Below are 25749 nucleotides of genomic sequence, written 5' to 3'. Positions count from 1 at the left end.
TCGTTGGACATGAACATTAATAGATTAATAGAATATTTCTGTTGCACGGGGGGAAAACTAGTTAGTTAATTTTACTAGCTAGCTCTTTTTTGTAAGTTACTTGCAAGCTAAAAACGAAGGCTTCCAGGTCAGATGTGGGTGGGGTTTGCGCGCACTGTTTAAGGTGTTTGAGTCCACGTCACAGATCTGGGATCAGCATTACGAGCGCTATTTGAAGAGGAGTCTACTTGCACATGTCATACTCAGTTTTACACTCGACAAACATTTAACATTGACGTTTAATATTCAATGTTTAGATATATAATTTAGATTTACATTTAACATTTATTTTTACATTTAATATTTAGATTTACATTTAACATTTACATTTAGACTTTGTCACATTTAGTTAAATGTGAGAAAAAAATACATGCTTCTTTTACATTCGGCACCCCACACATCTCAGCTTCCCTGGACAGAAAGCAGACAAGTGGACTTACTTCCTTTGGTCTTAAAATGAATCATTTAATTAACGATAATAATTAACTAAACATCTTCAGAATGGTTCAAGTCCAGGTTTTATCAGTTCATCACAAATTGACAGAAAAGCGTTTTTAGATTCTGGTGCTTGAATCAGATTAGTTTCCTACTGAACACCAGATGAATTTAATCTGTACGGCACATTAAATGTTTCAGCTTGTAAAATACCTTTGGACTAAATTCTGGGATTTTTAAACATTTTGATTTTGGTTTTATAGTTTGTGCAGTTTCGAGGTTCATTAAAACATCCAGTTAAACCCTCTGACAGTGAACTTTCCCTGTAAAAAACAGTGGTTAGTTTCAGAACTCACCCAGCAGCAAACCTGTGATTAGTTTCAGAACTTACACATGCGGCTGAAACTGAGGAGCAGATATAGAAGCAGAATCAGGGCGCCCATGTCGCTGAGCTGCAGAAGAAAAGTGCTGAAGGGAAGCGAGTCTGAGGGAGGAAAAGGTCCGTGAGCAGCGTTTCCTGCTATTCTATTGTTCTGGAGGTTTTGCAGTAAAGGAGTTAAATACCAGAGGACGTGAGAGGAAGACAGCTCATCTACTCAGCCGTGGTCAAAGGAGGAGTAAACATTGAATCGTTGTTGAACAGGTTATTTTACTGATACTATTACAATGCTGTTCAGTTACTTGTGCAACTGATTCACAAATAACTGTAGGATACCTCTTTTGACCACAGCCTCCGCTGATGTCCAGGCATGAGGAGCGAGAGAAACCCGACACAATAATACCAAATACATTAGTCATTTAGGCCGGATGTGACCTCTGACCTTCCGTTTTGCATCGCATTACAGGAATCAAGTTTTAAAGGAAGCATCACTTTACTGAGCTGATAGTAACTCAGATACATTATCGTTACTCAGATTCCTTCTCTTTGAGCAACGATTGATTTAATCAGAGGTGCTTTATGTGAAGCTGATGGTACGGTCAGTCGGGTCTCGGTTGGTCTCCTGGTTCCGTCTGTGGCTTCACTTCTTCCTGCATCTCCCAATGAAACGTATTTACTGAGCCATATCTAAGTCTTTGGGTCTTTACTTGTGTTTAACCTCTGTTGAAAATAGTTTAGTAGCCAACCGGTGAGAAGGAAGTTCCACCCTAAGCAGGAAGTTGTGCTGTTTAACTCAGCCCAACCCAGAGAGACAGAACACGCACACTAGTAACAACAGCACAAAGCCTTCAGTAGGCTCATGTTCATCCAAATCAACTCACAAGAAAAGCAAATCAGTGGTTCTGCTCCAGTTTACAACTACATTAAGAGGCTGTGCGTCAGCACTGCCCTCAGGGACCTGATGCTGTTTGTCAGAGGAGTCAGGAAGGTGAGAGCCAAGGAAACCTGAGTGTACATCTCCCAGTATGTGAAGCAGCAAAACTTTGGCATTTCGTTAACGTGTTCCCACATTCAGAGAGTTCAGAGCTCACAAAGAGCAAGGGTCATGGTCTGGGCCTGTGTCCAAGGTCCCTGTCACCAATTAGTTGAGGAAGTGTCTAACTGCAGAGGAAGAGGCAGTTTCCTGAACAGAACCTCAGGCTGCAATGAAAGATGAGGAAGACGACCTTCAGAACGTAGTTTCACGTGCTGATACTTTACTGGAAACATTCACACAAGTCGTCACGTTCTGGACAGACGATACCGGATTAGCAGCGCCCCCTTCAGGCATAGCATAAGGCTCAGCATACTCAGACAACAGAGGCTGCACATCAGGAAATATTAACATGCACATCCCCAAACCCAAGGCCACGCGATCCAGGTTCATCGGTCTGGACCAGGTGAGTAAAGAAGATCATAATTTAATCTGCATCTCTGGTAAAAAGCTTGGGTCACACTCAGCTTATTGTCTTAAGTGGTGCCATCAGAGTCCATGTCCATAGGCCTGAACAAACTTTATGCCAATATACTGACTCTCCCCCACTTGGTTCTTGCAGAAGATGTTAAGTCAGTGTGTGAAGATGCATCTCTGGGTGCTCTGGGTGAAACAAACCAGTGAACACAGTAACTACAGGAAGTGATGCCACAGACACGAGTTTCCTCATTAGAAAATAATTTAATTAACATTTAATCCAACACATATCAACCCAATAGTGAAGACGCTCCCATCCGGACTAATACGCTTTAATCATTGTTTGGCAGAATTTTGACAAAAAAAGAAAAACAGATTGCACATGTTGGCGAGTCCTGACTGGGCCTGGGGTCCATAGCACGGATCAGTCTCTGAGGCCGAGTCTGTCACACTGAAATACTAACGCGGTTCAGGATCCACTTTGATCTTGTTCTCTAGAGAAAAGTCTGGTGCAGCATGGCTACAGGGCCAAACATCTTTTAACATGAAGGGTCAAAGACCACAGTAAAAAAACATTAGATCACCCCCCACCCCAAACCCCAGGGCAAAGAAATGCAGGGGAGGGAAGCAAACTCCAAACAAAAAAAAAAAAAAGAGAAGAAACGAGGACTCAGCAGGTCGATACTTACGTACATGATGTGACGCACATAAGCAGGTCCGTCAGGACTTTCGGGGTCTGGAGGAGGTGGAGGTGTGGGGGGGTGTCTGTCTTACCTCGTCACTCACTCATCTACAGCCAATCAGCTGATTTGTGTTTATTATTGTGATATACATTTGTAGTCTGCGGTGGATGACAGTCAGTGACGCTCCCCCCACGCTCAGCTCAAAACTAAACTCACTCCCACCTGCTGACACCGGTCCACCAACCGCCGCAGGCGATCAGAGTCTCCAGCCGCCGCCGCCTCGAACAGAAGCCACTGTAAAGTTGAGGCCAGAAAGATGGGGGGGGGCAGCAAGTGAACATGCGTGTACTAGGCATGGACAGGTATAACAACATAGACCGTTTTCCACCGTCACATGTTCTGTGTCATCAAAATCTTACACCCTTGTACTTACTTTTTAGTCAGGACCTCAACTGACATAATGCCTTCCCTAGCCCCTTACCCTAACCATAACAACTAAAGACAGACGTCTAACCCTTGCTCTAATCTGAACCTCAGCCCTAAAAATCACATCTCAACTCTCACACAGGCCTTCAAAGGAGTGAGGACTGGCCAAAATGTCCTCACTTTGATAAGAAAATATGGTTTTTGGTTATCACAAGATACAAGTGCCCGCCCACGCCCACACACACATCTGAACAACACTGAGCTGAGACACATTGTGTGACCGTGTGGATGTGGCTCAAAGGCGAATGGTAGAGAGTGAAGGGGGAATTACATCTTTCCACAGGGCAGCACACAGGGGCAGGTGTTGCAGCGCCTGCCGATACACAAGTCGCACCTACGAACACAAAACAAGGCAGATGGGTCAGAAAAGCACAGCAGAGGCTGGATTGCTGCCCATAAAAGCTTACAATCTAAATGGCCACATGTTCACCGACGGTGGACAGTGATAAAACACCTGCAGGGGAACAAATCGGATTCATTGGCAGGAAGTGATTGTCAACAGAAGCGAACGGAGCCGCTGTTGTCTCACAACTCACCTCAGATAGCGCCTTCAGTTCCCGCTCTGCAGCTATTGCTCTGTAAAAACAAACAGCCGAGAAGCATCAACTTCACCGTCTTTGATTCCTACTGGACTTAAAGTAGAGCTGAGTGGATCCACTTTATTACGCAGACTTACATTTTCCAGTAGGCCAAACACTTTGGACTGGTAGTGCTCAACATCCGGGCCTGGAACTTCAGGTGCTCTGTGTTACCATCCTGCCACTCCTGATGCAGCAACCTGTGCAGCAACACATCACACTGACCCAACAACCACAGAACGGACCAGTTCCGTCTGAGCTCCTGCTGATAAGCTGATAATGCCACAACCCATCGTCAGCCTGTGTACCTGAGGCCCAGCTCGGTGCTGTTAGGCATGGTGTATCGCAGCCTCTCCAGAACCAGAGCATGCTGGGAATGTGGCAGACAGGTCAGGTAAAGATTCACCACCTGAGAGTAGTGAAGAGCAGAACCGAACAGAATCACTGTGTTTTTACTTGATCTGAATATGATTTGAAGAGTTAGTGTGAAGAGCATTCACGGTCTTGCCTTGTTGTGGAACTTGTAGCAGCTCCAAAACTCTGCAGGGTTGAAGGGAAGCTCAAGACGTGACGGGACGGTGCTCAGGCAGCGAATGATAAGATCCGATAGCAGTTTGGATTGACTGGGCCCATGGGCCCGAAGGCTGCTGCTAAACTCCAGGTAACTGATGAGGCAGGAGGCGGAACACAGGGCAGAGCTTCACATCACCACTGACCACTAGGACTTTTAAAATGACACGCTGGTGTCCAAACTCACTCCATCCAGAGTTGGTGCAGCTCCTTCAGCTGCATTTTGGAGCCCAGCGCTCTCTCGAAGGCGTCCACCGTCTCCTCCATGGAGCCGTGCAGCCACTGCCAACGACTGCAACAACATCAACACAGCTTCAGCAAGACAAAAATGCAGCGTCAAGGAACAGGCCAAGCGGGCACACACACACGCACACACACAGACACACACACACACACACACCAGTGAATGAGGTGGAAGTATGGCATCTGCTGACCGAGCTGCTCGTCTAGCTCCTTCTTAACGACGGGACCCCGGAGGAGCTCATCTGCGGGGAAACCCAGGATGTGTCTGGTGTCAGAGGAAGTGACAAACATCAAGTAAGTCTTGAGCAAACCTTGATGTCGCATTCACAACCAAAGCCACAGAGCAGGACTGATTACACAACATTAACAGCTGGTCTGGTTCCTGATAAGTCTGTGCTCCAACGTACCGCAGGACATCTATGGGGTTCTTCTGACTCTGCTCATCCTCACAAAGTGACAGGACAAATCCTCGAAACAGAGGAACAATGGCACTTGACTTCTCCTGTAAAATGAAAACATTAGCACCAGTAGGCGATGTCCAAAGTCAAAATGCTAATTTTCCTTTAGCTGTTCAACACAGAACTGTGTTGTTTCACTACTTTGGAGTGGGAAAATTAGGTTTTTCTGAGGCCAAACAACAAACAACACTAAATACAGTAGCTGAAAGAAAGACTTATTCTGTTGAACTACCTGAGCCATCAGGAACTTGCAGGAGTGATAGAAGACCTTTGCATTGTTAGCGCACTCGGCCAGTGCGTGGAGCCACATGCTGACAGCCTGATCTGGGTTTCCCTTCCTGATGTAGAGCTCGGCCAGGGCGTCTCGTATGGCGCAGGACTCAGGACGCTCCAAAAGCAGAGACTCACACAGAGCAATGCCTTCGTTGTACCTGCACATGGCCAGAACAACGGTCACAGGACCCAATCAACACACAGATAGAGGAGCAGATGGGCAGAAGGAGGAAGCCTGCGGATGTGAGGGCGTCCATGCTAGGAATCAATTGTGTCCAGACGAGCATATCTGAGATGGCGGTCGCTCCCCGTTAGGTTGATGTGAGCTACATCACCAGTGTAATAGACAGGTTTCACATGCATGTGGGACATCCCTTCTCCTCTAATGGTGAATAGGCTACACAGAAATTAAATGTATTCACTGAGAATGGAGGCAAACAGGTAATAGTCACTGGGTGCAACATCTGATGAACCCAACAGTCAGGGCACTGGTGGAGATGGCAGGTTCTCTGACCAAAAGAACCTAGAACACGATCATGCTCCCAAGACTGTCAGCATCATGAAGAGTGCTTGTCTCACCTCTGCAGCAGCTGGTGGACAAAGATAAGGTTGGTGTGCAAAGGCATACAGGCCAAGACCCTCTCGCTCTGAGACAGAGCGTCATCACTGCAGCGCTGGATGGCGTCTTCGTAGGACCACAAACAAACAGCACAAACAATTAGTCAAACTGAACCCATCCGCCTGGACCAGCTGAGGCTTTGCTTTCGTACCTTGGAAGAGAGCAACAAGGATGTTGAGAGGTGTGCTGATGTCCTGTGGTGTTCTCCACGGCAGCAGGAAGGGCTCTCTGCTCACCAGTCTGGATGGACCAGAGTCTGACGGGTCGTACAAGCTACACGGCAGCTGGTCGAACTCTGTGAGGTGGATATAGGAGAGCCAGACCAAGGCCCGGTCACTGGCCGTCAGGTGCTCCGCCATGCTCTTGTCCTGAGCTGACTTCAAGGCGTTCTACACGTAGAAGTACAGTGGTTTGTTTCCAGGAGGTCACTTTTTCTGCCATCAAATAGTACATAAATCCACCAACAGAGAGATCTTTGACCTGCAGAATGCCGAGAGCACTCTCCATCCTGCCCGTGAACAGGTTGAGCTGGACTCTGTAAAGCAGTGCCTCCATCAGCTGGAAGGACAGTTTATCTGTGACACCCGATGACGCCTCGTTGAGGAGAAAGTGCAGCAGGCGATCACACACGTAGTCCTTCCCCTCGAATGAGGTCTCCAGGCTCAAATACTGCAGACATGCCTCTGCAAAGTTATCAACTGTAACCTATGGAAAACACAGACTGTTTTTTTATGTACCCGCACATGGTGACTTACACTCCACCACACGTTGTAGTCAGGCGCATGCTCCACAGCCATCTCACACATCTCCTGGACCTCTTCCCTGCTGCCTCGTCTGGAGAACAGAGACAGGTAGTGGCTCCACACCTCTGGGTCATCGCAGTTATTTTCCAGAGCTCGAGACAACGTGTTCAAGGCGGCTTCCAGGCACTCTGCTGCAGACCTACAAGTAAACAGCTGTAAACACAGCTGACTCCATGGCATCCAAAGTGACTTAATGGCAGGCTGGTGACTTACGTTTCATTCTGGTTCAAGTACTTAAAGGCAAGTTTAAGCCACAGCTGAGTGTCTGCTGGACCTTCTAGGACACTAGTCTCCAGGTTTGATATGTCGTCTGTCTCGCTGACAAAATAACGTTTGTCCTCTGATGTGACACAGACGTCCAAAATAGATAGACTGCACTTAGAGCCATCATCTGCAACAGAGACAAACACAAGTCAAGGCCATGAACAACACACCAATATCCCATACTGTACACAGCCCTCCATATTAGTCATGTGATCCCTGACCCATCTCGCTGTAGATGGCTGAACGACTAACAGCCGTTCTCAGTGATGACTATTCAGGTTCTCATCAGGGTAAAATATTCTGCAAACCCAAGTGGATCAGCATCAAAATCCTTAATCAAAACAACTAAGTAAACCAAGAACAAACTCAACCTTATACTATATATGTTAACGAAATAAGGGACGTCGGCATCTCTGATCATTTTCCTGTGTTTTTTGATATTACTGTCCCCACTTTGCCTCATTCGCCCTCTACTACCATCTGTCGCCGTTGTATCATCACTGCGACTACTGCTGAAGAATTTTCAGCCAAGTTTATAAATTTCAATATTATTGCAGGTTAAACGATAATACACATGCTCTGAAAAGGACTTGCCAGCAAGCAAAGAGGAAGTGGAGGAAGGATGGGCTGCAAGTCACACTGCTTTATTTAAGAGACTGTCTTTCTACTTATCAAGATGCTGTTAAAAAGGCAAAATCATGGTACCTCACTAACATACTCCGAAATAACCACAGCAAACCAAGAGTTCTGTTTAATACAATAAACTCTGTTGTAAACCCTGGCCCTTCTCCACTAGCTGATATATATGATAAATTTTTTAAACTTTTTTACTCATAAAATCGAGCCCTTAAGACTAATATTGCCTGGCTCTGTCATTGACCTGCCTATGGCGCTTTCGGCTTCTGTTGCACTTACACAATTTACACCAGTCTCACTGTCATCATTACAGGATGTTATTCACAGGCTAAAACCAACTGTCTGCTCCCTGGACGTCCTTCTGACCATGCTACTTATGAGTCACATCAACTATCATGTCCCTAGAAGTACAGGTAGAGGTGGAGGAGTAGCAGCAATTTATAACTCAAACTTGTTAATTACTGCTAAACCTAAACATAGTTTTAACTTGTTATAATTTGAGTGTATCAATGAGCCCTTCTCACCCAGACTCCAAAACTCAGAAGCCAGTTGTGTTTTGTATTGTTTACCGTCCTCCTGCTGCCTATTCAGAGTTCTTAACTGAATTCTCTGAATTATTATCTGACTTGGGTCTTACCACAGATAAAGTCATTGTAGTGGGAGACTTTAACATTCATGTAGATGTTGACAGCAACTGTCTCAGCACTGCTTTCAACTCATTAATAGACACCATTGGTTTTACTCAGCAGGTAAATGAACCCACTCATTGTTTTAATCGTAGTCTCAATCTTGTCCTGACATATGTGGTTGAAATTAACAATTTAATAGTCCTTCCCCAAAACCCTCTTATCTGACCTTTTTTATTAACTTTTGAATTTACCATAATTGACCTTGCAGCAGCAGGAAAGTAATCTTACTACAGCAGATGTTTATCTGACGACGCTGTTGCCAGATTCAAGCAGATGATTCCATCATCTTTTGCCTCAATGTCTTGTAGATACACAGAGAACAGTCACCTTAATCCTTATGAACAGGTTGATTGTCTTGTAGAGGATGCTGCAGCTTCTCTACATACAATGTTAGACAGTGACTCCTCTGAAGAAGAAGACAGTGAATCGGAGGAGGTTAGCTCTGTGGTATAACTCAGAGATCCGCAGCCTAAAGCACAGGACCCGACAACTAAAAAGGCAGTGGCGTTCCAACAAAATAAATGTAAACTGCATTGCATGGAAGGACAGTCTAATAATATATAAAAAGCACATTGTGCTGCTAGAAAACTGCTACAAAAACAACGCCAGGTTTCTTTTTAGCAATGTAGCCAGGCTGACGAAGAGTCATTGCTGCTGGGATTTAAGGGGATAGTAGACTCAACACAGCAATGACTTTATGAACTACTTTACCAATAAAATTATCACCATTAAGGACATTCAGCAGCGATTTCCTCCAAATGACAGAAATCACTGTCTAGATCGAACAACTTTAAATTACCAAGTCCTCTATTTTACCTAGACAGCTTCTTCCCGATAATTCATATGGAGGTAACCTCAATAATCAACTCTTCCAAGTCGTCCACTTGTCTTTTAGACCCAATCCCAACCAGATTACTCAAAAGAAGTTCTACCTTTGATCTGCTTGTCTATATTAAATCAAATGAACCAATCTTCACATTCAGGCTATGTACCACAGGCTTTTAAGGTGGCTGTGGTCAAACCTCTATTGAAAAAACTACTCTGGACCCTGGAAACCTAGCCAACTACAGGCCCATTTCAAATTTACCCTTTATTTCTAAGATTCTTTAAAAAATTGTTGCTAAACAATTATCTGACCACCTGAGTGGAAATAACCTGTACGAAGATTTTTAGTCAGGATTCAGAAAACATCATAGCACAGAAAGGGCTCTGATTAGAGTTAATGATCTTCTCTTGGCTTCGAACAATGATCTAGTTTCTGTCCTTGTCCTGTTAGATCTTAGTGCTGCATTTGATATAATTGATCATAACATTCTATTATAGAGACTAGAACATAGAATTGGAAATTAAAGGGACAGTACTGGGATAGTTTAAATCCTATTTCTAGAACAGATTCCAGTTTGTTCATGTTAATGACAAACTCTCCACATGCACAAGGACTAGATATGGAGTACCACAGGGTTCTGTGCTTGGTCCAATTCTGTTCAGCCTATACATGTCTCCTCTAAGTGAGATTATTAGGAAGCATTCTATAAATTTTCATTGTTCTGCAGATGATACTCAGCTATATATGTCTTTGATCTGTTTCATTTAGTTCTAATTAGTCAAAATTGTTGTTCATCAAATCCTGGATGTCCGAAAACTTCCTTCAACTAAAGTCCGATAAAACTGAAATTCTTATTGTTGGGACTAAAAATCTGAGAGACACTATTGAGTCAGATAGCCACCCTGGATGGCACAACATTAGCTTCAGATTCTACTGTGAGAAACATTAGTGTCATCTTTGACCAAGATCTCTCTTTTACATCATACAATAAACCTATAATACAATAAATCTACAGAACAGCCTAGTTCCACCTTAGAAATGTAGCTAAAATCAGAAGCATCCTCTCTCAGAGCGACGCAGAGAAACTGATTCATGTATTTGTTACCTCTAGGCTGGACTACTGTAACTCCTTACTCATAGGATGTCCTAACAGCTCTTAAAAAGCCTACAGCTTATTCAAAATGCTGCAGCCAGAGTTCTGACAGGACTTAGAAAGAGAGATTACATTTCTCCTACATTAGCTTCTCTGCACTGGTTGCCTGTAAAATGTAGGATCCTACTCACCTACAAAGTACTTAATGATAAAGCTTCTTATCTTAAAGACCTCATAGTTCCTTATACTCCCAGCAGAACACTTCGTTCTCAGAGCACTGGGCTACTTGTGGTTCCTAGAGTCTTGTAGAATGGGAGGCAGCGCTTTTAGCTACCAAGCTCCTCTCCTGTGGACGCAGCTCCCTGTTCAGGTTTGAGAAGCTGACACACACTCTACCATTAAGATCAGACTTAAAACCCTTTCTTTTTGATAAAGCTTGCAGTTACAGATGGTTCAGGTCACTGGCAATGATTGTAGGCACATGAACTATCTCTTAGTTAAGCTAAATAGACATAGACTGCTGGGGGACTTAATTTATACACTGAGCTCCTTTGTTTCTTTCTACCTCTTCTGTCCAATAACCTAACTAACCTTGTCTCTTTCTCTCCAGTGCTTCTCCCCCGCTCTCTCTCTCTCTCCTCCACTCTGTCCTCAGCGCTGTGTTTTCTGGGTCTGTCACAAGCGAAGCTGCTCGCCACACCTCTATGTGGAAGCGCATACCTTTTTTGTTGTTGTTTTTTTTTTTTAATTGGCTCCATGGATATGAGTCACCGCATGGTTAGGATACAATAGGTGGCAGTAGTGCGACATTGAGAATGCAATCCAACGCAATCCTCCACAGAAGAAGACCCACTACAGGACTGCAAGACAATAGCCAGCTGGTCCTGTAGAGTAGTAGAACCATACATCTACGATCCCGAATCTGACCCTGAAGCTGAAGAGGGACTCTTGCATCAGCCGAAATGTGGTGACTTCAACATGTGTCTCATTGGTAATTTCGAACTTCAATTTATTTGATTAATGTAATTTACAAAATGACTAGCGGTTGCTAATTCTTATGCTAAATGGCTTGAATATTTAAAACATGACTTACCTGGAAAACACTCGCTAATAAAAAACACTACTTTAGCTTACATTACACAAATAAATAAAAGTTTAAGAGCATAGCTGAAAGAATATAAATACATTGTACATTTACACAATTCACTGTTTTTGTCTTACTTGTGCTGCTGCTCTGACATAAATTTATTTTAATAAATGTGCATTGATATTCAGTTTCTATTTTTTATAGTTTTCTATTCAATCACTGCATGACCTACCTGGGAACAAAAAGCATTAGTTCAAATTATATATTGACCTGACTTATTTTTACTGCATTTAATTGTGTTTTTTGATCATTCTTAATAAATCTGACAGTAATGTCTCTGTATCTGATGTTGTTACAGGTATCTAGTCTACAGAGGCTAGTGAGCTGGTGCTGGGGATTCCTGGGGTGAAGAATCTGAGTTGCCATCTCTTCATGCTTGGGTTGTAGATGAAGGCAGTTTCCTAATGGATAAAACACTAAATGATGATCACTGTATGATGGATGTTGACCACCTGTGGAATAACTCTTCTATCATTTGAGTAGAAGTGTTTTTTGAGAGTGCAATACTCAATTAAGATTTTTTTTTATTTATATATAATTTATATGCTTTTTATTTATGGCCGGTTCACCTTTATGGCTTACCATATTAGAAAAAGAAAAACATGTAATTTCAATACTATGTTTTTCTGAGGGGAAAACGCTTTTATTCAGGAAATCAGAGTTCAGTGAAATATGCAATAATTAAAGCCAGCTTTATTGTCAACCAAAAAAAATGCACCACTACTCCAAAGCTAGAACAAACTGTTACCTTCACACTCCAATGTGCAATGTATAGGTTACTGAGTTAATTAAGAAGTCTGGGGGTTTGAGGATAGAAGCTTTTGCAGGGCCTTGCAGATGAAATGCTTGATGGAAGTAGGGTAAACAGACCTGTCCTGGTTTGGGGGTAAACTTGGTTATGTTGCAGATTTTTTTCTGCAGCAGGACAGGTATAGTTGTAGACAGATGACCAGGGAGATGTGGTGATCCTTGTTCTCATCACTATTTGGAAGACTGAGCGGAAGCAGTCCTCTACCAGATGGAAGCTGTGGCTGTCCTCAACATCACCTCATCAAAACAAAAAGGTACTGCAATCAGAATTGTAGATTAGTGATGTAGGTCAAAACCTTCTCTAATGTAACAATACCAGACAAAAAATTAAATCAGAGGACAGGCCTGCCTGTGCTAAAACAACAAATTAACAGTTGTTACAATTCAAATATTGAATCTAAACATTATATACAAATTAAAATTTAAATCTTGTATTGCCTATCTTACTGTTTGTGGATACAAATGTACATACATTCACTCCTGAGCTGGGCAACAGATTTCTGTGTACCAACAGTCTGCAGTGATTTCTCTGTTTGACAACCTCCTTGCATGTGGGTAACTGGGATGTGCCCCACCACGGTAGACAGAAAAAGAAAAAGACAGTGTTACATTTACTGTAAATTTTATTAGTCCTACATATATAATTGCTATGGTACAAGCTATAGGTTACTGACCAGATAAGCAGCAGTTATTGTAGAGATGCGACTAATTAGCAACTAAGCTTGCAACACAACAGTTACCATTAGTTACCACCAACTAATCATGTTAGAGTTTGATAGAACAATAACATAACCCCAAATCACAAGTTGATTTAGGCTGCGACACTGGACGGGGTAATAAACATCCGTGTTCATCTGCTGTTTCTTATTGTAGCGATCGACCAGCTGTAGCTCTAAAGTGCAAAGGCCTAACAACATGCTAACGGCTAACGCAACACACAAATAGGAGCGGCAGCACGTCAACCGGACAAAAGCTTGATCCACCGCTCCCTGCCTGTCACCGATCGAAGGCCCATAACTATTAGCTGTTCCCCACACAGGTGTGTGATTGCGCCAACTCAGAGTAGCACATTTAAAAAAGGGACAAAGGCTCGGTTGACTGACTGTAGCCATTAGCAAAACTAGCTATTAGCTTGTCTCACATGTGGGTTACTACATTTTAAAACAGACTCAACTAACATATTTAGATATCACAAGTATCAAGCACAAACTTACTACAGCGAGCTAGATTCATCGCTCCCTGCCTGTCGCCGCTCGAATGCCGATAGCCATTAGCTTTTCTCCACAGGTGTGTGGCTGCAGGAGCCCACATGAGCACATTTGAAGGGGACAATGGGCTGTAGCAGTTAAGATAGCTAGCTACTAACTTGCCTCACACATGGGTTACTACATTTTAAACAGAAAAACTAACAATTAAAAACATTATAAGTATTAAGCATGTACTTACTTCAGTGAGTGGATGACGGACTGTAGGAATAGATCCTTTTTTTCCCCCAACAGGAGCCGTGAAACAAATCCAGCATTGTACGCACCCTCGTTTGAAATGCACATACGTATAAATGCTGAGGCAGTGTTTATGGCATCGGTCTGTTTAAAATAAAAGTGACCCACAAAGTCCTCACTTGTTGAACCCTTGGTAAAGTGAAGAGACTTTGGTGTTGGTTAAAACACCCAAAAACCGAACTATTTCTATGGGAGGACTTTGGCGCTGCCGTGCTCGTCTGTTCACGGTGAGTGAGAGGGGGGGAAATGGCGGAAGTCCAGTTTTGGTTCGGGATCATTGTGGGGGTGGTGGTTCAGGATTTGCAGGGAGGACTTCCTACATCTATGACAACAACAGGGACCCGGCTTCAGAGTAGGACAAGGTCTGTCTCCATTAGATGAGAAAATTTCCATTTTCAAAATGTGAAAAAAGGAGGAAATGCATTTCTACCGTGCTCAGTGTGTGTATGTGAACCATAGAGTCATAGGAACGCTCCAAAATGTCTAAAAAGTGGATTTTGCATGATATGACCCCTTTAAAGATAACCTTGTTGTGATTTGGCGCTATATAAATAAAATTGAATTAAATTAAACATGCTGTTATTCGTCCACTTCGTCAGAAACCAAATCTTAGTCCTACAGAAATGTAAAATTTTAGACCTTTTTGTGTAAGGTTCTTGGGAAAGTTGTGTTTAACCAGGTAAAACCTTTTTTACAAAATAATATCCTTGAGAAATTTTAGTCAGGGTTTATATCAAGGCACAGCACCATATCTGCCCTTTTGAAAGTGCACAATGATATTATGCTATCCCTGGACAACTAAAATTTGAATTATTTTAGTAATGCTGGACCTCACTGCTCCATTCGATACAGCTGATCATAGAATTCTGATTTCTCGCCTTGCTCACACAGTGGAAGTGTACTTAAATGGTTTGAATTTTACCTGACTGGTAGATCCATTTCTGTTACAATGGGAGATAGCTCATCATCTTACTCTCCATTGAAATATAGCGTCCCTCAAGGTTCCAAACTAGGCTCAATGTTTTTTTCGTGACATCTTCCGCTGAGCTCTATTCTGGATAAGCATGGCCTTTCGTATCATTGTTACGCAGATGATATTCAAATCTATCTCCCACGAAACATGGTTCATTTAAATCACTTCTCTATTTGAGTGACATCAAATCCTGGATGACTCAAACTTTTCTTTGATTAAATGAAGCTAAAACTGAATAGATTTTTTTGGAAAAAAACACTGCTACTGACTTAGGTTCTATCTCGCCACAAAACAATCTGTGAAGAATCTTGGGGTCATCCTCAACAGCAATTTAAATCTTGAAAATCACATCAGGGCTGTTGTCAAATCCATTTTTTTCCAGCTTCGCTGCTATCAAAAGGTTAAATCATTCCTGAGTAGAAGAGAGTTGGAAAGTGCAATTCATACATTTGTTAGCTCTTGACTTGACTACTGTAACACATTGTACAGTTGTCCGAAAGCTGCATTAGTTTGTCTGCAGCTGGTACGAAACACTGCAGCACATTTCCTAACAAACACTCCTAGGCATGAGAACTTTTGTCTTTAAAAGGCACTTAATAGTCTTGCTCCCCCTGATTTATCTGACCTCTTGAAAAACTTACTGTCAATCCCTCATACTAGGTACAAGAGATGGGGTGATTGTGCTTTTGCGGTGGCAGCACCTACTCTCTAGAACAGACATTTAGCAGAGCACTAGGAGATTATCCTTTTTATTCTTCATCTGTTTTTATTCATTGTGTATGTATGTGTTGTAAATTACCATATTATTATTACTACTTGTTGTGCCGCTGATTCGTAGACATTTTCTGCAATGGTTCTATTGTATGTTCTTACACTTTATAAGTAAACATGCGTAACTGTTTGAGTTCGGCACGTTAGCTAATGTAGGCTAGGCTAAGCTAGTACTACTGTACTTGTACTGTGTTATATGTTCACAGAAGACCAGACCAGACGAGCACAATAAAAGTCCTTCATTCTTAAAGGGAATGGTTGTATGTATGGGATATTCCAGCGTTAATTATTAGCACATACAGTCCAGCTAAATACATAACAGCATGTATTTTGGTTTATCCTGCACTGTCTTACAGTATTTTAACGGTATGATTTATTCAATGTATTGGTTTTAAAATCGGTTTCTTAAGCTAGCTATTGTGTTTGATTACTTTTTGCATTTAAATTATTTCAAACCTTATATTTTAACTGTGAAGCACTTTGGTTAACTTGTTGGTTATTGGAAAGTGCTATATAAATAAACTTTGATTCGATTTTGTCATGAAAGAAGGATCAAAGCCAAACAGAACGCCTGTTCCTCACCCTGTCTCCCAGTGGTGATGTCAGATGTGGCGTCATCGTCACTCTCTTCCTCAGGGCTAATGGTGCTTAGTGCCGATGGTTTGGGTCGCCACCTCCTCAGGTCTTTACAGGTGGTGAATGGAGGAACTGCAGTTCACAATACGTGTCACAAATCTGCCAACAGTGTTTCTGATAATGAGCATTCAGCAGCTCACCAACCATGTTGTTTGCTTTCGTTCACTTTGCTGACAAGAAGGACGGCCTTCTGATCGATTCCCATCCGGTCTTTGTTGATACCAAACAGCTTCTTCATGTACTTCTCTGCAAAACAGGCAAAGATCCATAAACACTTCCCACAACTTAAACTGTTCTAAGAAGCTGAAAGTTCACCTGTGGCGGTGCAGATGTCTTCGTCCGAGCTGCTCTCAGAGCAGCTGATCAGAGATAGGCTGTAGGACAGGATGTCCTGAAAAAGCTGGTTTCCAGTCAATGTGCAGTTTCTCATGTGCTGCCTGAAACAGAAGAAGGGTTAGGGTTAGATGACGCCACAGCTCAGCAGGCAAGGGACCAGGTTCCTCTCACCATCTGCAGTCATCGTCATTGCAGGTTCCTGTCAGGTCAAACCGACAGAAACACTTCTTGGGGTTGATGGTGTTGCTGTAGGTGACAGAGCTCAGGGACAGCTTCTCCTTGGTCCTATAATATGGACTAAACCTGAGCAGAAGCGAACAGAGCTGTTAGTGTTCACAAAATCTATCTTGGACAAGCTACCTCCCCAATAACCTGAACACACCAGTGTCTCTTGACGTGACTCAACACAGGTCACCTTCTAAAACCTAGTAAATTCCCCTACAAACATGTCTGAATCCTCATGGAATCTGTGGATTTAATGCTGAGAAACCTCTATAGGAGTAAAGCGTTGATGTGGACTGCACCTGTATGATTTGAAGCCCAGCAGGGGGCTGTGATATGGTCCAAATGGAACGGGCTTCAGCTCTGAGTTGCCAGACCGACTTATTGAGTCTGGCACTATGGTGACCACCTAAAAAAAACAAAGACAAGACGCTGGAATAAAAAGCCTTCTGAGGAAACATTAGCATGAGGACATGCAAAGATCACTTCTGTGTTGTTTCATTTCGAAGGTGCAAAATTATTATTCATTCTCTGTTTAAGGAAATAGGCTGCTTCCCTGTGGCATTTTGAAATATTGAATTCTGCCTCTGTAGACAAATTGAAGCTTTACAGTGCTGGGTCTTACTTGTGCAGGTGGAGGGTCACGGAGGTCGTTTCCCAGGATCTGCAGCTGCCTCTGTAGCAGCTCCCCCAGCCGGGGCTGCTGCTGGTCTCGCAGCTTCAAAGCATCCAGGTCGAGCCCAGCAAACATCTCAACAGGAATCACTGCGTTGCGTTTGGTGCTGCTCTCTTTAGCTGGGGTGGAACTCAGCTGCTCCAGATTTGGTTTGGTAAAGGAGCAGCTAGACTGCCGGAGTGAGTGCCGACGAGGACGTTTAGCAGCAGCAGCAGCAGCAGCAGCGGCGGCAGCAGCTTCTGAGTCATTATCATCAGCCTCTGCGCTATCCTCACTTTCCAGGGTGAGCTTGTCCTGGGTGAGGTCATGCAAAGACGGCTGAGGCACTGGAAAGGGCCTGGAAGGAGGTGGGATTTGGTCCCGAGGGTCTGGTGGGGTAGAGGCTCGGATCGGGGGCTCTGACAGTAGTCCTTTGTTCCTCAGGGCCTGAGCTTCCTTCAGCTTCTGGATCTTGAGGGCATATTCAGACTCAAGTTTCTGCAGTCGCTGCTTCTGAGCAATTAGCTCTGCAAAGTGTCGCTCTGAGTCGACACGGAACAGGTTGGTGGGCTGGGTGGGGGAGAAATTAAGAAGCTGAAACATTTTTTGCTTCCTTGTGAAAAAGCAGCATAAACCTCCTGATTTCGCTCTCTCAGATTTGTTATTTGACAGTTTGTAACCTACAAACTAAAACTAGCAGCAGTTCAACAGAATGACCCAAATAATGTGCGTGTAGTTTGATGACTGTGCCGTTAAGCACAGCTGCATTCAAATAGGCTTGCATCAGATTTAGGCTTCAATGAGACACTGTCACCACTTCCTTAATTAAAGGAGGATGTACTCACCTTGTTTAGGTGGGAGTCTGATCTGCGCTTACATCCTTTTCTAGCAGCCAGCTGAGTCTGGGCCAGCTCCTTCTCCAACTTGACAGTAATGCTCTTCTTTATGGAGACTCGTTGTTCAACACGATGCACCTACACATGAGGAGTGCTCAGCTGTAAGCAAACACCAAACACCTCTGGAGCCAGCCTCAATCCACATCTCACCTGTTCGTGCAGCTTCTTGAGGAGCATCTTGTTTGCACTGACAACCTTCTCTGATGCTTGAAGCTGCTCTCTCAGTTTGGCTACTTTAGCCTCTGCCGCTTTCAGAGACTCCTTCTTCTTTAGCTCCTGCTGCAGCAGATGTCTGAGGATGGCCTCATCCTTCTGCAGCAGTTCTCTGTGGGACAGAAGGACACAGAAGGCACCATACCAAAGTGGGCAAAACTGTTCATAGCAAGAAAACATTGCACTACATAATCTGTTATTGTCCCACCTGTTTTTGGTGAGTCTCTGCTCAGCATCACTCAGCTTAAGCTCTGCAGGTGACTCAAACAGAGCAGGAGCAGTGGAGCAGGAGGTCAGACTGTGCTCCTTCAGCATCTTCTGCCTCTCCCTACTGCAGCAGTCATTCACTTTACTGATAAGATGCATGTTATATGGTATTTAAAATAACTATATGGTAGTTATATGGTACCTGGCAATTTCCTCTTTAAGCAGATGGTACTCGGCTTTTTTGGCTTCAGGTAAAGCTTCTGGAGTTCTGACTGGGTTATTTTCCTTTTCACACCCCAAGGCTGACTTAGGCTTTGCGGCCTAAAGGATTTAGAAGATTCTGTAAGAAATGGTCCAAACCTTTTCTACCCTATTTACAGTTGAAGCTTCTCATTCACACACCAGTGAAGCAAGAGCTTCATCTCCCTGCAACTCCAATGACTATCTCACTGATGAGGCAAAACACGGATTCTCACTGTACAAAGAGCCCACCTCCACTGTCCTCCTGGCTTCTTTGATCATAAACTCCAGTCCTCCAAACACTGACTGTGTGGAGCTGCATGTGTCCATGTCAGAGTCACTGTCATCGGAGTCGTTGAGAGAAACCACCACAGATTTGTGTCTGGGCAGCTGGAAGAGACAGAGATGAAACACACAGAACAGGTTCCATTAGAAGTATGGAGTAAATTTAGAGTCACAATAGATTTGTGCATGCGTAACCAGAGGCTATACCATGCTTATACATACAAATTAAAGTTAAAATTCCACACAAATCGAGGCTAAATTTACAAGTAAAATAACGTGACCCTAATTTGCTCTACGTTCTAATCGGCTAATGAACAAGGAAGTTATCGCAGCCCTTTGACGTGGCACAGCAGATCCTGAAAACTCCACAAGCAGCAACAGCTAGTCCACTGACTGATGACTTGGATTAAATTTAATCATCACACAGACATGACAGCTCATATTCATGTATGAAGTGTGACGTTACTCTCGTGATTTGTGGAGGTCGAGGTGCGTACGTTCCAGCGTTGCAGCATTGCAGCAGAAGCTCTAATGATGTTACCGATATCAAAAAGTCAAGCACACAGCTTGGTCTGAGAAATCAGAATAGTTTTGATTTAGTTCGCAGCATTCACTTTGAGCTGCTAGCTCAGCCATACACTGCTGCTGAATCTGCTTTGCTTCACCCACAGTTTACTTAGTCGGTAGGTAAAAGGTGAATTGGTAATGGATGAGACGCTGCTGATTGTGGAGGGAAAAAAAAAACAAAAAGAACAAAAACAAACTTGACACAAAACAAGTTAAAGGCCGTGCTTCATCCACATATTACTCTGTCTTTAAAAGTGCACGTTCTAGCTGGTAATTAATAATTAAAGTCATCAGTCAGCCGACTGATGACTTTAATCAGGGTTCAGGGTTTCAGGATCTGCTGTGCCATGTAAAACGACTGCGACAACTTCTTTGTTCGTAAGCCAAAAAATCAGAGAATTGAGTCACATTATTTTACAATTTAGCGGTTTGTGCTGAATTTTAACGTCCCAAATTGTATGCGTAAAGCATGGTATAGCCCCACTAAGTGTAAAGGTACAAATCTGGTTAAGCACACACAGATCTATTGTGACCCTACATTGACTCCATACCTAAGGCGTGAATGAGCCTTTGCTTGTGTCTGTGAGGAGAATTATCTTACCACCAGTGGGGCTCTGGGAGTGTGATGAGCTCTGCTAAACTTGTTCCTGGACTGAGACACCGTGTTCAGACTGACTGTGCTCAGGTTGCCTCTGCTTGTTTGCTGGACACCAGATAGAGGAGGAGGATGGATGCAGCCCTTCTCCTGTGACCGACACACAGCAATGACATATTCATCGACGGAGCAGGTAAACACAGTAACTCTGCTTTCAACTAACCACAAATGAAGGACAAACCTCAGTAACTGCCACCCTTTTGTTGGCCATTGACATGAGGCAGGTCTCCCTCAACAACATCTCCTCCTCTTCCTCCTCATCAGCAAACGGGGGTTTAGGAGGAGGATCCACCTCATCCGGTGGAGGGGGAAGAGGTGGAGGTGGGGGGGGAATAGTGGAGACCACAGGTGAGAGGGAGGGCCGAGAAAAGTCCTGACAAACAGGATGGAAAACATGTTACGATGTGCATTTCTGTTTGTGATGAGGCTGAACCAGCACCTTTCGATTAACTATGAAACTAGCATGTCCCCAAGGCTTCCACTTCTTATTTAAATGAAACAAGAAAGCAATGCTTGAACTGTAATGGAAAATAACTATGTCGGGGCTTGATCTAATTTATCCCATGTCCACCATTGTTACATTTCAGCACGATGTGCTTCCCTCCAGATACGTTTATTTCTTTTTTTTATTTATTTATACGACACCAGCAAATGAAGCTGTGCTAATTGGAAAACAATGAGTAATAGCAGGATTAGAGCAGCATGTGTCAAATGTGGCCATAAATACAGACACACCCCAGGAAACTGTTTGCACCGTGAGCAGGGCCGTCTTTACAACGTAATGCTGTGAAAAGCGTCAACCTTTGTACAAACAGTAGTCAGTAGGTCGTTTCTTTCTCTGTGTGTGGTGATGTGATACTAAGTTTCCTAAAAGACTGAATTAACCCAATTACTCATTTTAGACATGTGTAAAAGGACCATGAGCACAATAATGGCCAACAAAGGAATTAGAACATAGGCGCAAATTTAATTTACAACACAACATTTGGACTAAGCAACAGTTCTACTCACTGATGGAGAGGACCAGGATTAGTTCTAGTATACAAATGGCTCTTTAACATAGTCTAACAGCATACCAGTGAAAATTGAGCTGAGTCTGTCCCATGCAGACACACCTGAGGGAAACATCCAGGACTGTCAGCAGGAAATGGGCTGCGAGAGGGGGATGGGACTGCAACACAAAACCACAATATTAAATAATAAGAAAAAGGGAACAGGATTAACAGAAGTCTCAGCTTAAGGTTGGTTCTAAGCAGAGGACAGAGGTTGTATCATGGTGGTGAATATAGGACAGGCTCCCGTTTCCTCACCTGGGGAACTGGTCTCACTGTCTGTGTCCATTGCCACCTCATCGTAGTTGTCATATTGGTAGAGGTTCCCTGAGGTGTCCAGGCCCAGTTTACCTGTAGACTTCCTGTGTTCACGGTCTGTGGACTGAGAGAAAAACAGCTCAAACCTGATGTTTACACACAGTAAATTCGAACAACAGAACCAAGCTGTAATTGTAAATTTAACTAATCTCTTACTTGGCTGTGCTTCCTCATCTTCCCTCCCACCAGCTTCATGAAGCGGTTGTACTGCTCATCCTGGTTGGACAGGTCTCGGATTCGGCGAATTTCATCCTCTCGTTTACGTCGTTCTTCCTCGTCCTGCCGCCGCTTCTCTTCTTGCTGCCGCTGCAGCTTCCAAGTCCTGAGCTGCTGCTTCCTGAAGGCCTGTTTTCCCACTGAGCCTGACACAACACAGTCAGGAAACATGTTCAGCTTTCCTAAAGTCAATCTCAAACCGAACTTTGCTTCTGGTTTTGGTCACCTGGGCTCGTTATTCTCTTGGCTGGATGAGGTTTGCCTGGAGTCCGGCCCCTCTCCTGAGACGCCTTGGAACCAGGTTTGGCATTCTGTTTGAGTCTCTCTCTTTCTGAAAGCCGGTCTCTGTCTGGAGGTCTGGGCCCAGTCTTGGCCCTGTTTCGTTCCCTGTCCTGAGGTTTGGACCTGGTTTTGTTTTTGTCTGCAGCAGCAGTGGCAAAAGAGGCTAACCTGGTGGTGACTCTCTGCCTACCCGGCGTAGGAGGCCCAGGTGCCGGACCTAAGCTGGAGGTTCTCTCCTGCATGGCCGTTGTGATCCGGTCTTTGCTTTTCTTCATCACCTGCTGCTCCTTCTGCTGCCACTTCTTACTGGCTGACTGTAGAGCGAGGAGACGCAGCTGCAGCTCTGAAAGCTCTTCCTCTTCCACCTTCACCACCGGCTGGTTCCAGAATGAAAACAAACTTTAGTACAGTAAAACTGTCCTTCATGCCTGCATTTGTTGTGAAAGGGCTACCGTGACTGACATGTCACTGATGCAGTAATCTATGACTGTAATAAACTGGCAGGCTCTTTAATGCTTCTGATGCAGAAAATGTTTTTTGGAGGAAAGGTTTGCTGGTGGGACTCACATGGTCCAACTCTCTAACAACTGACCAGCTCCCTTACTCAGATAAATGTTCTAGAGAACAGATTTTTATTGTATTGGACTAAACTTGTTCTGAACTGCGACCAGAATATAAACTGGGTGGGCCACAGCAAGTATCTATAGCCGTTTCAGTTCTTACATTTTACAAATGACTAATGACATATGGCGTTTCTACCGGGGAATATTGAGTTAGTAAAACATGTTGCTTTCTGTACTAAATCCTGACACTTACCGTCTCCACCTTGTCTGGAGAGAGGGCAGAATCCTCGCTGGAGGCTGATGACTCTCTGCCACATGCACACGTCTTTCTACTTTTCTCTTTGTCAGTTTCCTCAGTGCAGCATGAACATGTCTTTTCCTCTGATTCTGGGCTGGTTTTCATTTCAGTTTTCACTCCAGCGTCAGCTCCATTTTCTTCTTCTGCACCTGGAGGTAAACACACCACACAATAATTGAAATGATCTCAAACGTCACTCATTAATCTTAAGGAATGGCCTTCCTATTCATCATACTGGAAGAATATCCCAGATATGCTGCTTCATACCTCAGTCTATCGGCCTGAAAAAAAAAGCTTCTGACAAATGACTCAATGTGAAAGTCCATCACCTCAGCTTAGCTTTAGTTTTCCCAAAAATTCAAACGGAGACTCTTTTACTGAAACATCTAATTGTAAAACAAATAGAGTTTTGCATGTCCTCCTGGAAATCCAGAAAGCTGGAGTGCAGTAACAATAACTCGGGCAGAAGTAAAAAAAAGAAATATTCCCATGTTAAATTCAGTGAACTGTTCAAAACAATTGTTATACTGACTGAACACCAAGATCCTGTATATATGTCACAGCTCCAAGAGAAATTATAGGGAAACACTTTGAAAGCTGACAGAACCAGGAAGACCTGTTTCTCACCATCTCCGTGTGTGCCCTCTTCAGCCTCCTGATCAACACGTCCCCTCTGCAGTTCATCCAGATTTGCAGGAGTCGGCAGTTTCTGACGCAGAGGTTTGATGTTGAACGCTTGGAAGACTTTCTTCTCTGACTTCTCCACCTCCATTGCGTCCTCTGGTTTTGTTTGACCAGCTTCAGGTACCAATCTGGTCTCTGTAATACTGGCGGCGTGGCCTTGAGGGTCATCTTTGAAGAGAGAAGCTTTAGGCTCCAGAGCCTTGGTCTCCTCCTTGCGAATACATTCCAGCTCAAGCTGAATCTGCTTATACTTGGATAACAATTCCTCAAAGGACTCGTCAACACTGCTGTCTGCTTTGGAAATACTGTGGATTGCTTTCCTGGTCTGAGTCCTGGTCTGAGATTTCTCTGAGAGGACAAGTTAAGGTCAGCAGTATTTATTTCGTGAGGTCAGCATTCATACAATAAATTACTGTTTATTCAGATTAGCTATTATTATCATTATTATTATTATCATTATTATTATTAGAAGCAAGTTTCCCAATACAATTAAATATAACTTTACTAGTAAGATAATGAAAAAAGGTCAGCATCTAGTAGAAAATTCTCCAAACATGATGAAAAATATATTAAAAAATTCCAAAAGCAGCAGAATACTATGAAGAAATAGTTCAACATTTTAAGATTTTTAGGATAACTTTTGACTTCGGAGTATGATCAATTATTCATTTTTAAAATGTATCTTCGTCATCCACGTTTTCAGAACTAGAACTTCTCAGCGAGGTTTGTTGAATTCGTTTCCACACCACACAGATGGCGACTGATCTGGGAAACTCAAGTGGACCAAAGGGACGTCAGAACTAGTTACCTGTTTACCTGTAACTAAGATTAAGTCTGTAACAAACCGTTACAGGAGAAAAAGGATTTTGATGCTTTTCTGATTTTGATCTGATTTGATTTGATGCTTAAGAATAAAACCATATACTAAATATACTATTAATTTCACATTAATAATGACAGAAACAGGAAAGGATGCGTTTTCTGGAGGGCGACTCCTTCATGGGGCCATGACTCTCCCCGGGCCCGTAACGACCGGCGGGAGCTTTGCTGCCTCGGGTCCAGGCCCCGCGCGCACCATTCGGCATTGCCCGGTGCCTGAACCTACCTAGGGCTCCGTGGCTACGCTCCCAGAAGTTGGACTTCGGGCCCGGGTCGCCGTGGGACCCAAGCCCCGATAGCTGCGGCGGCGGCAATAGCGGAGACGGTGAAGTCATAAGAGGCCGATCGGGCCCGCTTGGCCCGCACTGCTGCCGGTGGTTCGGGAGAAAGGGACCGTGAGGTCCGAGGTTGTACGGTATCAAAAGACGAAAGTCAGGCGCCTGGGGACCCGGGTGTAGCAGCACGTTTTGAGGATGTGAGTGAGACTTTCTGCTCCGTGGAGGGGCCCCGCGGCCACCGGGCCTGTTACCATCCCCCCGCCGGAACGGCACACTCTCCTCGGTTTCATCATCGCAGATCTCCCCGTCCTCCAGCTCTCCCTCCTCTCTCAGGGAGCAAATTGCTGTGTTTGAATCCATGCTGTAGAGGAGCGAACGACTGCTGCGAACCGTAAACTCATCGGTGTGTAGATGCAGACACCATTTTATCGGCCTAAACAATAGAAACAATTCATAAAGTCTGCTCGGGTCCGCCCTGTCCGTAGCCTGCCTGCTAGCTTTTTCTTTCACTCGCAAACTATCGTGAGACTAGTTTAACCA

At 43.8% G+C, this 25749-nt stretch overlaps 2 protein-coding genes and 1 long non-coding RNA gene across 12 annotated transcripts in view; all 3 read right to left on the bottom strand.

Annotated features, from left to right (window-relative positions):
• LOC114857010 (receptor-type tyrosine-protein phosphatase beta-like) overlaps nucleotides 1-1081 on the bottom strand; it is a 32110-nt gene extending 31029 nt beyond the window's left edge. For 4 of the 5 annotated variants that reach the window (XM_029153043.3, XM_055509963.1, XM_055509962.1 and 1 more), the window contains exons 1-2: nucleotides 1039-1081; nucleotides 866-958 (exon numbers count right to left, since the gene is read on the bottom strand). In XM_029153043.3, the coding sequence (XP_029008876.3) occupies nucleotides 866-958; nucleotides 1039-1066 (121 nt within the window). In that variant the 5' untranslated portion in view covers nucleotides 1067-1081. Of the gene's footprint in view, nucleotides 1-830; nucleotides 959-1038 lie in introns of those variants that run through there. The other variant, XM_055509964.1, reaches the window with a different exon arrangement.
• A 1466-nt stretch (nucleotides 1082-2547) lies between these two features.
• On the bottom strand, nucleotides 2548-25749 carry LOC114857179 (zinc finger C3H1 domain-containing protein-like). 6 transcript variants are annotated; one of them, XM_055509966.1, is made up of 35 exons: nucleotides 25029-25746; nucleotides 23996-24400; nucleotides 23324-23511; nucleotides 22452-22884; nucleotides 22166-22371; nucleotides 21950-22073; nucleotides 21716-21810; nucleotides 20821-21012; nucleotides 20586-20729; nucleotides 19385-19522; nucleotides 19095-19213; nucleotides 18894-19016; nucleotides 18623-18797; nucleotides 18422-18550; nucleotides 17547-18146; nucleotides 17224-17330; nucleotides 16871-17002; nucleotides 16679-16800; nucleotides 16508-16609; nucleotides 16310-16435; nucleotides 7230-7407; nucleotides 6969-7155; nucleotides 6694-6882; nucleotides 6365-6602; nucleotides 6174-6279; nucleotides 5554-5752; nucleotides 5271-5365; nucleotides 5021-5128; nucleotides 4808-4912; nucleotides 4559-4748; nucleotides 4359-4459; nucleotides 4149-4250; nucleotides 4009-4048; nucleotides 3744-3806; nucleotides 2548-3280 (listed from the first exon to the last, which is right to left on the bottom strand). In XM_055509966.1, exons 1-35 carry the CDS (start codon nucleotides 25567-25569, stop codon nucleotides 3182-3184), a joined length of 6201 nt encoding a protein of 2066 aa, XP_055365941.1. In that variant the 5' UTR covers nucleotides 25570-25746; the 3' UTR covers nucleotides 2548-3181. The 6 variants fall into 6 exon arrangements, with proteins under 6 accessions (XP_055365941.1, XP_055365940.1, XP_055365942.1 ...); XM_055509965.1 differs by having other exon boundaries at nucleotides 23324-23517; nucleotides 25029-25743; XM_055509967.1 differs by having other exon boundaries at nucleotides 21755-21810; nucleotides 23324-23517; nucleotides 25029-25743.
• Nucleotides 8947-16303, bottom strand: LOC129604285 (uncharacterized). The gene is made up of 2 exons (XR_008695056.1): nucleotides 12954-16303; nucleotides 8947-12738 (listed from the first exon to the last, which is right to left on the bottom strand). It is a non-coding gene; the product is annotated as an uncharacterized LOC129604285 (long non-coding RNA).

This window comes from Betta splendens, chromosome 6 (genome assembly GCF_900634795.4).
Source record: "Betta splendens chromosome 6, fBetSpl5.4, whole genome shotgun sequence".
Lineage (NCBI taxonomy): Eukaryota > Metazoa > Chordata > Actinopteri > Anabantiformes > Osphronemidae > Betta > Betta splendens.
Note: the sequence above shows the minus strand (reverse complement) of the source record. Positions and strands in the feature narration are given on the sequence as shown.

Coding starts and splice junctions, on each gene's coding strand:
- LOC114857179 (XM_055509965.1), bottom strand. CDS start 25,569: ATGGATTCAAACACAGCAATTTGCTCCCTGAGAGAGGAGGGAGAGCTG. Junction 22,885..23,323: donor CTCCAGACAAGGTGGAGACG/GTAAGTGTCAGG, acceptor TTCTGGAACCAG/CCGGTGGTGAAGGTGGAAGA. Junction 16,610..16,678: donor AGACATCTGCACCGCCACAG/GTGAACTTTCAG, acceptor CCTGTTTTGCAG/AGAAGTACATGAAGAAGCTG.